Source organism: Octopus bimaculoides, chromosome 23 (genome assembly GCF_001194135.2).
Source record: "Octopus bimaculoides isolate UCB-OBI-ISO-001 chromosome 23, ASM119413v2, whole genome shotgun sequence".
In the NCBI taxonomy this organism is placed as follows: domain Eukaryota; kingdom Metazoa; phylum Mollusca; class Cephalopoda; order Octopoda; family Octopodidae; genus Octopus; species Octopus bimaculoides.
Genome location: NC_069003.1, coordinates 19,061,737 through 19,075,544, shown reverse-complemented (window position 1 = coordinate 19,075,544; position 13,808 = coordinate 19,061,737). Strand labels below are relative to the sequence as shown.

Below are 13,808 nucleotides of genomic sequence, written 5' to 3'. Positions count from 1 at the left end.
ATATATATATATATAGATATATATACATATATATGTTTGTATATGGTACGAGGAAGAGTAAGTCCTTGCATAACTGTCAGCAACAAAAGTTATATTTCTCTTGGAGCATTAATAAAAACAAAACAAAAATTAATTAAAAATAACATGAAGTAAAAATTAAATCCAAAATATTTGATAAGCTGTTAAATGTCTCTAATTTCCTGGCAAACACTGATATTACTAACTGTAAATGTTTCAAACTTGTTCTGATCTCATTAGCGAAATATATTCTTCACTCTACTTGTCATAATAAAGATGAATGAATCACTAAGTAAATGTACAAGACTGCAACTTTTTTTTTTCTTGTTGGGTTTGGAAGGGATAATGCACATGGCATTTGGAGACCTTCTGAGATTGCGAAGACATGATGACCACAGAGGGAGGTCCAGGGAGCTGGCATATGGCAGTGATGATGGCAGAGAGCTAGCAGTGATGATGACAAAACTGATACAACTGGTACTTTTGAACAAAAATACCTGATGGTAATTGTTCTACTGGATTGGTACCAATGTTACTGTGTTATTTTTAATCATTTTAAATGCAGTGAACCAGTTGGAGATTCACTGGAAATCTGTTAAAATAATGATGACTAAATTGTTTACAAAATGTAATATGAAAGAAGTGAGTCATAATACATCTTGACCAGAAAGAAATTTAAAGGGTTTAGGATAACATTGAGCCAAACCCTACTTACTCAATGCAACCTTAAATGCAATAGCATTCTCCAAAGAAAGCCTTTATTTGATAAACTCATTATAACTTACCTGATAACACTCAATTATTTTATTTAATTTAACTTTTTTGATACCAATCCACTTGAGACAACCACCTGTAATTCTGGGGTGCAAAAACCTCTCATTTTAAAGTAATCTTATTTAATCATTTCTAAAACTAAGTTCATTTCTGTCCCAAACACCAATTTAATAACATAAAATAAAGACAGGATAATACACCCCCACCCACAAAAAAAAAAAACGGTCATTTTACCTTGAATGAATTTAGCAACTTGCTGTTGATCATTACCATCAATGTCCACGGTTCCAATTGTCTTAGTTGCTATGTCAGCCCAGTAGAGTCGGCGGTTGGGAATGTCTAAAGCCAGACCTGAAGGCCGCTTAATATTCTTGTAAACCAAAACTTTACGATTATGTCCATCCAAGTCACAACTTTCAATCTGAGGAAAATGGTCATGGTTAGTCCAAAATATTTTCCTAAAAGCAAGAAGAAAGAAAAATAGAAAGCCGTCCATCAAGTTAATCTAAAATAAATAAATAATTAACCATTAGAAAAAAAAAAAATCAGAAATGGGTGACTTACTTGTGTATTGGATCAACAGCAATGGCATAAGGACTCAAGTATCTGCTTCTGGTAAAGGTATGCATGTAGGTACCATTATAATCAGCCATGCGGATCCCTCGAACAGCATGGTCAGTCCAGTAGATGTGTTTATCAACCCAGTCTATGGCAAGATCAACTGGTTCAACTGGTCTGTAGAATTTCAAGGTAACAGGTTTAACATCCTAGTATGTGAGAGAGAAAGAGAGAGCGAATAAGAGAAAGAATGAGACATACATTAAAGCGCCCTCTCACTGTGAGAGTATGAGGTGTGTCTGTTCACTGGTCTCTTCACAGAGTGAGAAGCATGAATGATGAGAGGAATGTGTAATAAAGGGTGAAAGACTAAGATATTTCATTATTTTTGCCACCGTTAGATATTTAATGTTTTGTCTGTATTGCTAGTGCCCTCTATAACACACTAATTTTATAGAGCATATAAATAGACTCTTTTTGACATAAAAAGTACCAATTTCTAGATATGTAGTTTAATCCTTTAGGATTTAAACCAATTATTTCCAAATATTCTGTTCTATGTTCAAACCAGCTAGATCCAGTCTATGAGGCTTACACAATGATGTCATTTCACAAACTAGATAATAAACATCATCATCAAACTCTTTCAAATGCGAGATAAAGCAATTTCAGTCTAAATAAGATTATAAATGCTAAAAACATTTTCTTTTCTTTTTAACATTTGAAATGGAAATCCATTTTGTTTTTGTAGCTACTGATATGGCTTCAACAAGCAACAGTTACAACTTAGAAGGATTTATACTAAAAACTTGCAAAATATAAAAGAAAGAAGGAAAAAAAAAAGAAAATAACACTGAGTTGTATTTGGATGAATATATAGAGGATTTTGAATTTTTGTCCAATGAGGAACAGTATTTTGATAGCGAAAGTGGAAATTTTCAGGATGCGATTTGATATATTACTGCAACATAGTGATATAATACAATACCAATATATATTCCTGCTTTTATTGAAAATGTGACCTCTTCTCTTGTACTTCAACCTTTCATTTCCTAGTATAAAGCCCTTCTAGTTCATAGTCTTGCAAGCTGTATGGTGACCTCACTAGTTCTGGTAGCACAAAAACGCAGTTGGTACCTGCTTGAAAGTTGTTGGTGTTAGGAAGGGCATCAGAACAAGACACTAGAGCACAAAGCAGTCCCGGACCTATCAGATTTTGTCAAACCATCCAACCTAAGCCAGCTTAGAACATGGATGTTTAAACAATGATGATAATTGCAAATTATTGTTATTTCAACATCTACTGACAAAATAAGTCTACATGTAAAAAAATTAATAAAGTAACAAACAACTATTTGATAGCCTTTTCTTGGGCAAGATTATCCTTTTAGCATTTAAACCGGCCATATCCAGCCAAAGTATTCCATCTGTTTTATGTTCAAACTGGCCAGATCTGGCCTCTCACACAAATCCTACAATATCATCATGATTAATTCAAAATAATGTGAATAAAAAAACAATTTCATTTGACAAAATACTGTAAATGCTAAAGGGTTAACTCAAAACAATGTGAATAAATAAACATCACATTCGACAAAGTAGTCTAAATGCTAAAGGACTTAGTCATGCCATAGAGTCTGTTGGCTTCACTCTTTGCTGTCTCTGACTGGTGCTTTATGATGTCAAATATGAGTTTAGGAGTTAATTGATATCGTTAGACATTTATTGAGCAGCAAACTCACATGTGCGTTTAACTGGTGAGTATCTCTTTTCTGGATGTTAACAACAGGAAGACTCATTTTCGTAATCTGGCCATTCAGCAACATGAAAACGACATTTGCATCGATGTCGAGTTGAATACTGGAAATTTTCTCTCCTTTTTTGTGCTGGAAAATAAACAAATATAAGAATAAGCAGAATAGTTTCAGTGTAAATATTCGATTGAATGGAATTTGTCAAAGTTTTTGAAGGGAAAAACAGAAACAGAAAATGAAACAAGCCATGACGTTCATCCATTTGACAGAAAATGTTGGTTTATTTATTTGGGTATTTATTTGACAAATTATAATGTGATTTATGAAGTTTATTTGTGTCTAGGTATGCATGTGTATCTTTCTTTTTATTAGTTTCAGTCATTGAACTGTGGCCATGCTGGGGTACTTTCTTGAAGAGTTTAGTCAAACAAATAAACCCTAATATCTATTTATAAGTCTGGTTGTCAAGCAGTGGGGGAGGGAGAGACAAACAAATACACACAAATTTATATGTACACACACATAATAAATATATATATATAATGGGCTTCCATGCAGTTTCCATCTATCAAATTCACCTACAAGACATTGGTTGGTTAAAGGCTTACAGTAGGTGTCATACCATAGACTGAACTTGAAACCACATGATTCTTTCCTTTTGGGAAGAATGTTGGCCTGCTTGCCTAGCCAGTTGGGTGGCATTGACAACTAAAATGATGCAAAGCACATTGTGACCAACGATGTGGAACAACATCTGATAATCTGGTCGGTCACGTGATCACGTGAATATAAAAAAATATGCCTACTTTATTTCTTATACTGAGTGTGCTTTTATACCTAACGTACAGACTGATAATATATATGTGTGCATATATTTACATTATATGCTGACTTAAACAGTGATATTTGTTTTCACATTCCTTGTCAACAAACCAGTCACTAGCTCAGTGCTTTGAAAGATGTAATAAAAATAATTAAAAAAAAACATCCATTAATTGTAAAACAGGTAAAAGTTAGAGCCAGGAAGTCTTTTCCAGTTGTGAAGCAATGTCTGAAGAATATGCACACATCTAACCCATGCCAGCATTGAAAAACAGGTGTAAAATACAAACAACAACAACTGCTTTATTAGTTGCAGGTACATTATGAGTCAATTACTGTTCACATTTGTTCTTTGAGCAGTATTAAGGACCTTTTACAGAGCCTCGAATACTAGTGAGAAGGCAGTGGGGATGGAGATATCATGGTGCACCAACAGATAGATATATATGGAATAACTAAATTACATATAATGCACTTTATTGAGTTTTGTACATGCATATCACCTGGTCCAGGATACAAAAAAGATTGGGGGGGGGGGACTAGTTTTAGAGAGTTATTTGTGTTGGGATCTGTTTAAATTTTACTTGCATAAACATTGTCAGTGATGAAAATGAGAGAGGAAGGATATATGAGGATATTTTCATATATAAGATATCATACAATATATATGATATGCATGGATAAATGGAATAAAAAGCAAAAGTGGGCCTTTACAGAACTGCTGAACTGCTAAGTTACAGGAATGTAAACACCAACACTGGTTGTCAAGCAGTGGTAGGGGACAAATACAGACACAAAGACACACACACACAATAGGCTTCTTTCAATTTGTCTACCAAATCCACTCACAAGGATTTAGTCGGCCCAAGGCTATAGTAGAAGACACTTGCCCAAAGTGTCATGCAGTGGGGACTAAACCCGCAACCATGTTGTTGGGAAGCAAGCTTCTTACCACACAGCCTGCACCTATCCTCCCTTCTTACTAGCATTGAAGGCTCTGTAAGAGGTCCTTAGTACTGCCTTTCTCTCCTGAATAAAAAATAAAAAAGCACAAACGTGAACAATAATTGACTCATAACTTAGCTGCAACTAGTAGTTAGAAATTTCACAGAAATCCATTGTGTATTCCCACCTACCTTTATATAATACAGGGTAGCCATGTATCTTCACTATAGCAAGGCATCTGTGCTTGCCTTTCTATCAAACTTTAACTCTGCAATACCCAGTAGAAAACCACCCCTCCCCATCTTTCAAATACTCCACCCATTTAGCTGAAGGGACTTTCCTTTTGCTTTCCTTGTTCATTTCTTGAAATTTTTTGCAGATGGTTATTTTAATTTAATTTTGTTTTAATTGCATTCACCAAGTTTATAAAGTCCAGCAAACTTTTTGCAACATCAGTGAATGTATAATTATTTATCTGTTCCTTGTAGATCAGAGGAAACAAACTTCATTCAGACATGTGACAAACAGGTATACATGAATAACAAGGCCTGAAAAGACCAAAATGCATCTGGTGTTCTTAGGGGTCACTGTTGAAATGATGTTTGCCTTGCTCCAATATTTATGTGTGTGTGTATGCACACACACATATATATATAGGGTTTGTAACACAACATGTCTTTGAAGAGATTTTCTCTCAGACAAATGTCAAGCATCATGCCTTTTAATGGTGTATATACCTTAAGTACAGTACACTGAAGACTTCTAATTTAATGCTGTTTCAATTACATACACTGTATCTATTTCTTTCTATTATTTTACAGAACCTCCAACAACATCTTGAGGAATCTTTGTTGGCAAATGCTGCTCTAAAGAATTCATCAATCTTACTGACAGGAACTTCAAAGAGACAAATTCTTTGTCAGTTATGATGATAAGGTTTCTAGTTGCTCAAATCAATGGAACAGTTTGCTTGTGAAATTAATGTACAAGTGGCTGAGCACTCCATAGATACATGGTTCTCAGAGAGAATCAGCATGACATAGAACGTGACAAGGATGGCCCTTTGAATTACAAGTACAACTCATTTTTGCCATCTGAGTGAACTGGAGCCATGTTAAATACAGTGTCTTGCTGAAGGACACTATGTGCTTTGGCCTATCAAACTCCTGGCCTTACAATCATGAGCCGAATACCCTTAATTACATGGCCACCAAAATGCTGGAAACAAGAAGGTCAAAATGTTTTTAAGAAAAACTGAACAATGAATACATTAAAAAAAAATGGAAAGAAATAAAAGTTAAAAGCAGTTACTGACTGTCCAAACTCTGAGTTTCTCAATGTCCCTCGATGGGCTACTGACATGAAGGGTGTTCTCTTCAGCTATCAATAAGAAAGCATCTTCGCCTACAAGGACAAGAGAAGGAATTAAATTAAAAATCAGATTAAGGTAATCATTACATTGTTACAGATAAGATCACCTGGAGGATTTTTGTTTTCATATTTGAAGGCTATTTTGAATTGTTACCAAGTAAGATTGTGTTAGAAGAAAATGTTATTAAGCAACAGACACAGACATAGCTGAATTGTAAAGAGGTATGCTTCCTAAACATGTGGTTTTGGGTTTAATGTCACTGCATGGTGTCTTGTCCAAGTGTCTTCCACATTTCATTTGGTTTAATCTCTAATTATCACCTACTTATTGTGTTATTCCTGATTGCTATAATATCTGACTGTTACTAAAAGTTTATGATACATTTAAATAATTTTATTCAGTCTATTATCCTCTTCTTTGTGAATGCATGCAGCCTACAATCATAAAATTGTAGGTTCAATCCCTATCCTGGGCAGCGTGCTGTGTCCTTGAGTAAAACACTTCATTTCACACAGTACCAGTATACTCAACTGAAAATGAATACCAGCTGAGTACTGGTGCAACCCATTCCATCTCACACTCCAGTTGTCACGTTTTTAATGTTCTGCTGAGTCAAGGATGGGAGGGTTGAGAAGGTGTCTATGTCTACTCACAACTATATAGACACATCATTATTAGCATTTTACATCCATTTTCCATGCTGGCATGTATTGAATGGCTTGACAGGAACTGGTAAGGTCAGGGGCCACACCAGGTTTCATAGTTTGTTTTGGCTTGATTTCTACAGCTGGATGCCCTTCCTAACACCAACTATTTTACAGAGTGTACTGGGTGCTTTTCATGTGGTTCCATCATCAGTACTTTTCATGTGGGACCAGCACTCCTGAAACACTTACCAAAAGCATGGTACATGTCACCAGGTCATACTCCCTTGTGAGTGTTCTCTTTTTCAACCTCCTGTTAAAAGGTGTAACCTAGTAGGATAAGAGTGCTTGTTATCTTTGGTTGAGAAAAATGCTTATAATTCCTAGGTCAAACCTTGTCAGGTACTTTGTACATATACAGGGAAAAGATGACTAATGATGACTGGAGGGTGATCAAACTGTATGGTGTAAATATATATCATCATCATCATTTACTGCCTATTTTCCATGCTGGCATGGGTTAGATGGTTTGACTGGGACTGGTAAGCCAGAGAGCTGCAGTCTGTTTTGGCTTGGTTTCTATGCCTGAAATTCCTTTCTAATGCTAACCACTCCACAGAGTGTACTGGGTGTCTTTTGCATGTCACCAGAATGGGTGCCTTTAATGTGTCACCAGAATGGATACTGTTCATGTGTCACCGGCATGGGTGCTGTTAACATTTCACTGGCATGGATGCCTTTCATGTATCAACAGCACTGGCTATGACTTAAAAAAATATTTCTTCATTAAGGGTGAATGGATAAAATAGAAAAAAAAACACCGTAATCTTATAATTATCTTCTGTACTTAATGGGTACTTATTTTATTGACCCTTGCCCCAAACAATAAAAAGGAAACTTCATGGGATTTAAACAATGTAAAAGTGCATAATTAAATGTTTTACTTTCAAGATTACTTTCAAAGTTAATTAACAAACACATCAAAAAATACGGTTATAAAAAGAGTTAATCCTATTGTTACCATATTTCTATTAAAACACACTGCCCTTGTTTCAATTAATTTTGAAAATCACGAAGAATTTAGTAAGATTACTTTGTCATTATTAAGCTGGGGTTTTGAACATAAATTAACTTGAAATTTTATGTAATAGAACCAGGAGTGATCTCAGATGAGTTACAGATCACACAGACTATCAGCATTTTGTTACTGTATTTCTGAAGAAATACACAGTGTCTTTGTTGCAATTCATTTTGAAAATAATGAAGAATTTGGTAAAATAACTTTGTTAAGGTTTTAAATTAGATTACTTTATCCATAGATCCAGAGCAGTCTTGGACAGGTTGGTTATTAAAAAGCTTAACCCTTCAGCATTCAAACTGGCCATATCCGGCCCAAATATTCTACCTGTTCTATATTCAAACAAGTGAGATCTGGTTCTCACACCTACCCTATCATGTCACTCTAAAGATAAACAATCACATGATTGAAATATTGAGGCGATAAGATAATATATGATCAACTGAAAACAAAGAGATTAAATAAGAATTACATTTGACAGAGTTATCTGAATGTTAAAGGATCATGCAATAAACTCTTACCATTGGCTTTGCATTCAAACCGGTGGTTTTCATACGTTGGAACAAAGTTTTTCTCACACGAACAGTTATAACCACCGTAAAAGTTGGTGCAGAGTTGTGGACAATAGCCATACAGTTGACATTCATTTACATCTGAAATTGAAATAAGAAGTCAAAATGAAGCTGTCAATGGAAATAGGTGATGGAGGTGGAGGGTGATAAGGGTACTGAAGACACTGATTTCATGTTGGCATATGTCAATTTGGTGTCTTTTAATCCATTTAATGGAACTCACTGAAGATAATGTTTCCATGTCAGGCAAGTATAACTGGAAGATTTCCTGAGCACTTCTGATCAGTGTTTCTCAAAGTGGGTTCCATGAAAATATTTTGGGGTCCTACAAGGGACTTTTAATCAAGATTTATTTTATACCATAAAATGACATAAAAAATCATTATACATTGTTGTTTTTAAAATCTGAATAAATTCTCTCCTTAAAACAACTTTTGCCAAATCTAATGTCTTATTAAAACTAAGGTGGCTGGGATGTGTGTGACTATTATGCAGGTGTGAGTTCTAGTTCTTGAAAATCATATAAAGAGTTCCTTGACAAAATAAGTTTGAGACTCACTGTTATTAAATGATAGCAGCAGTGGGGACCCTAAAAGGATTATCAATGTGTGGGGAAACTTGGTTGTGGAGAGCCTGACTTGTGATATGATGGTAGAAACTGGAGCCAATTAGGATGTCTAAATTTGGAGCAACTAAGGTTGGTGGAGGGCCTCAATTCATTAGATAATAGTGGAGAGGGAGGAATTCAACTTGATAGCAACAACAAATGCAACAGTTACAAGGGAGGAGGAAGAATTATCCAGCAGAATGATTTTCAGCATTTCAGTTTTTCATTTGCCCTTATCAAACGGCCAAGTGTTTTTCAAGGGCAGTGTTTCTCAACCGTGGACCTCCTTTGATTCCTATTTTACTCAGATGGGTCTTCAAAGCCATTTGATGTTTAAAAATTCATATTTTTTATAATCAAATATTATTAGGAATTGTATTAAAAAATTGTTAAAATATTTTGTGCATTGTAGAAGTATAACCAATTTATTGCAGATAACAAAATCTTATAGGGACCCTGGTTGAGAACCATTGGGATAGGGTAATCGGCTCCCGGACTGAGCAGCACAGTGTGTTCTTGAGCAAGGTACATCATTTCACATTTCTCCTGCCTGCTCAGTTGAAAATGTGTAGCAGCCAAGTGCTGCTGCTTCCTACTTTCTGTGTGTCTGTGTGTGTGTGTCTCTCTCTCTCCAGCTGTCACATCTTTTGCTGTTGCTCTGGATCAAGTGTGAGAGGGCCAAGAAAGGTTTACTTGTGGCTAAATAGGTAATTTAACCAATTATCAAAAGCATTATACAAGCTACAAGGGTCATATTTGCTTACAAGTGAAGGCAGCCAAGTAATTACAGTTAACAGTGGGAGAATGGGGTGTTGGTGGATGGACAACAAAAAAAGGCAATGCTTTAAAATGAAGACAGTATTTAAAAAACGGAATTTATTTCACATACCTATGCAAGAGACACCATCATTGGCAAGTTTAGTCCCAGGGTTACAACTGCATTTGAAGCCAACGGAGTATTTCTCACATATCTGGGCACAGGTATTGGATATGGAACAACTTTCTGCAGTAGCTGAGGGAGGAAAAATAATAATAAAAATACAAAACAGAGAGCAATAAAAATAAAGAAAGAAACAACTGACATAATACTGATTTCTTATAAAGATATCTTGGCTCTCTATTGGTTATGCTGACAAGTGTCCCAGTTAATATGATCAACAGGACAGCCTGCTCGTGAAATTAATGTGCAAGTGGTGGGGCATAGCTTTAATGTAGTTCTCAGGGAAGTGCTTCCCAAATAGCACCTTGGGCAAATGTCTTCTACTATATATATCCTCAAGCTGACCAAAGTCTTGTGAGCAGATTTGGTAGACAGAAACTGAAAGAAACCTGTCGTGCATGCGTATTTGTCCCGAACCACTGTTGGTCTGTTTACATCCCTGTAACTTAATGGTTTGGCAAAAGAGACTGATAGAATAAGTACTAGGTTTAAAATAAAAATAAATAATTCTCCAAGGTGGTGGCTCAGAAATGGCCACAATTTAATAACCGAAACAAATAAAAATTAAAAAATAAAAGAAATAAAATAAATTGTAGAATGTATGACTGCTTTGATTAAGAAGTTCACTTCACAGGCATGGGGTTTAAGGTACAGCCCTGGGTCCACCAATGACTTGTGAGTGAATGTAGGAGAAAGGGGCCTGTTATGTGGGTGTGCCAATGTTTACATCCTGAGTGCTTAATATGAAGCACAATCAGTGAAACCAGCAATGATTTCATGTCAACAGATCTGTTGGCTCTGTACTTTTGAAGATGTGAAGAATATGAGATGCTTTACTTGAAAAACAGGTAAGGGTTAGCAACAGGAAGGGCATTTGGCTGTCAAAACGGAAAAGCACTGCCTCAATAATATAAGTTTGTCTAATCCATGCTAAGCATGGATTAGACAAATGAGTGAATAATTAAGGAAGGAAACAGGGCATATATCTCTGAAGAGCAATTAACAAACTGTGAAACAGTCTGTTGGAAGACTCTCCACCACTTTTTTTCACACAACAAAAACATAGAAAGAATGTACTAACATAGTTATATTTCTCTCACAGTTATGCTTTCTAATATTTAAATTAAAACAATAATTTTTCAAACAACCTCTTAGCTACATCAAGTCAAGACCAAAGAATTAAGGAACAAAAAAAAAAAAAAAATCCCAGACACCTACAGCAAATACTTTCAAGCTCATCGGAACCATCAAGGCAGTCTTTGACTTTGTTACAGATGTGTGCCATAGGAATACAGCCAGAACTCTTGATACATTTAAAGTCTGTAATCTTACAGTTGTAATGTGGTGTCACTTTATTACCTGTACAAGAAATGAGAGAGAAGCAAAACAAGAAAAGTAAATAATTTTAAAATATCTTTTTAAAAACACAGACCATATATTTTTTAATGCAATTAATTTTTCAGATTATTGTCAAATGTCATACTTATATTTATTTACATTATTTTGAATTCATCATACATTTTCTTATAGCTTAAACATTTCAATGATGTGCTTGTTTATTTTTAGAATGACATTGTAGGGTAGGTGTGAGTGGCTGGATCTGGCTGGTTTGAACATAAATCGGGTAGAATATTTCAGCTGGATATGGCTGGTTTAGATGCTAAAAGGTTAAACAGTGATGCTTAGCTCCAGATCAGCTCTCATCAAGCACAGCTAATAAATAAAGACCTTACAATGACGTCTAATATTCTCTTAATTTTCACTTTCATGTATTTAGAACTACATTATCCACTGCATTCCTTTTATTTCTATTATCTCTTTGCTTGTCCTGTGTATCACATATGATACACATTCCCAATATTTTTCAAACCATCAGAGTAACTTGGGACTTATGAAAGGGAAGCTTTATATTACTCAAAACATGTGAAAGAAGGGATGATTAAAAGTTTGAAAACAAGCATGGACATTTAGGACAGACTTATGAAAATGCTTTGGATAGGTAAAGTGTTAAGATGATAGAATATGGCCCAGGAGCAACTGCTATTTTTAGCAAAGTGGGCAACTATACTGAGGGTCACTACCTCATTAGTTTGATTTTGTTAAGTGTTTAGTAGTGGTGGTAATGGCATTGACTGCTGTAGAGTTCTAGGTCAGCCTCGATCAAGGTGATCTCTGATCAAAATCATTCCAGATGTGACCATCCTAATGTTTGTTTTGTCTTTTTGATACAATGTATTTAGAACTATATTGTCCAATGTGATCATTTTTTTTTAATTTTAGAAAATGGGTGTGAGCTGGGGGAGATTTGACTGCTGTTTCTAGCTAATGAAAATGTTTTTGGATTAGGTAGGAGCAGACATGGCTGTGTGGCCTAAACAAACTACTTTACCACTGTGTCATTCCAGGTGTAATCCCAGTGTTACACTTTGGGGAGCATCTTTTAACTCAGCATAAGGTTGACCAATGTTTTGGGAATAGAATTTAGTAAACAGATTCCATGTGAAAGCTTGTCACCTAATTATATATGTATGTTACAATATTATATATATATATGATATATATACATGTGTGTTATTGTATGGGGCTGAGACATGGCGAACAACAGTTAAGTCAAATAAGCAAATACAATCATTCATCAACAGGTGCTTGCATAGTATACTTAAAATTAGATGGCCCGAACACATAAGCAATATGGAGCTAGGGCAAAGAATGAATCAAGTTTCGATTAGGGAGCAAATATTTAAGAAAAAGTGGAAGTGGATTGGTAGCACAATTAGAAAGGACACACCAAATGCAGCGAAAAGTGCTTTACAGTGGAATCCGGATGGATATAGAAAGAGGGGTAGACCTAAAAACTTGTGGCGTAGATCAACACGATAGGAACTAGAGAAAGGGGGACATTCATGGTAGAGTATAAGTACAGAAGTGAAAAATTATGCGACATGGAATTCAATTATAAGTGGCCTATACTCCGTGTTGGAGGGTTAAAAGGCATAAAAAAAAAAAAATACACGTGTGTGTGTTTTTCTCTCTCCATTATTTTCCCTCTTTATCCTTTCTGTTGAAGAGTGTAGGCCCAAAATGTCAAAGACTTTTCCTTTTTTCCCAAGCATTAGACTAATACACCTGCTTGTTGTTCCTTCACCTGCCTTCATCTTTCCGAATAATTATCACATATTTTTACAGATATATATATATATACACACACACACACATACTCACCACATACATACACACAGGCACAAGTTTATAATGACGATGACATCTTATCTTTCTTATATGAGCTGTTAGAAAACCCATCATCTTTGAGTGCTGCAACCATCAAAATACCATTGATATATTACTTTTGAAAGATTTAGAGACGAAAAATCTACATAGCACTATTCTGCAGCAGATGTGTTGCTTTTAGCTGAGTGATCTGGGCAATGCCAAACAGAGTGCTTTGACCAAAACTATAATTCCAGTCCAGGAATTAAACCTGCAACTTTATGTACATGAGACCACTGGGTCATGTGGTGTCACATTTTGAGAAACTAAAAATATTTATTGCACAATTTAATTAATTACCTACACGTAACAGTTATTTGGCCCATTTAATAACAACCTTATTTAGACAAACCCCCATCACTGTCCAGTTCTAGCCCTCAGATGAGGTTAACTTCATAAGCAACTAAATAAATCAAGTCAAAACATGAGGTAAAAAGATAATATTCTAACTTACAGC

General features: G+C 35.3%; 1 protein-coding gene across 4 annotated transcripts in view; it reads right to left on the bottom strand.

Moving 5' to 3' along the window:
• Nucleotides 1-13,808, bottom strand: part of LOC106879043 (low-density lipoprotein receptor-related protein 1B) — a 208,271-nt gene that overhangs the window by 32,397 nt on the left and 162,066 nt on the right. For all 4 annotated transcript variants that reach the window (XM_014928457.2, XM_052975989.1, XM_052975991.1 and 1 more), the window contains 7 exons: nt 11,303-11,443; nt 10,034-10,156; nt 8,487-8,618; nt 6,187-6,275; nt 3,093-3,236; nt 1,357-1,559; nt 1,027-1,250 (listed from right to left, as the gene is read on the bottom strand). In XM_014928457.2, coding sequence (XP_014783943.1) covers nt 1,027-1,250; nt 1,357-1,559; nt 3,093-3,236; nt 6,187-6,275; nt 8,487-8,618; nt 10,034-10,156; nt 11,303-11,443 — 1,056 coding nt within the window. The remainder of the gene's footprint in view (nt 1-1,026; nt 1,251-1,356; nt 1,560-3,092; nt 3,237-6,186; nt 6,276-8,486; nt 8,619-10,033; nt 10,157-11,302; nt 11,444-13,808) is intronic.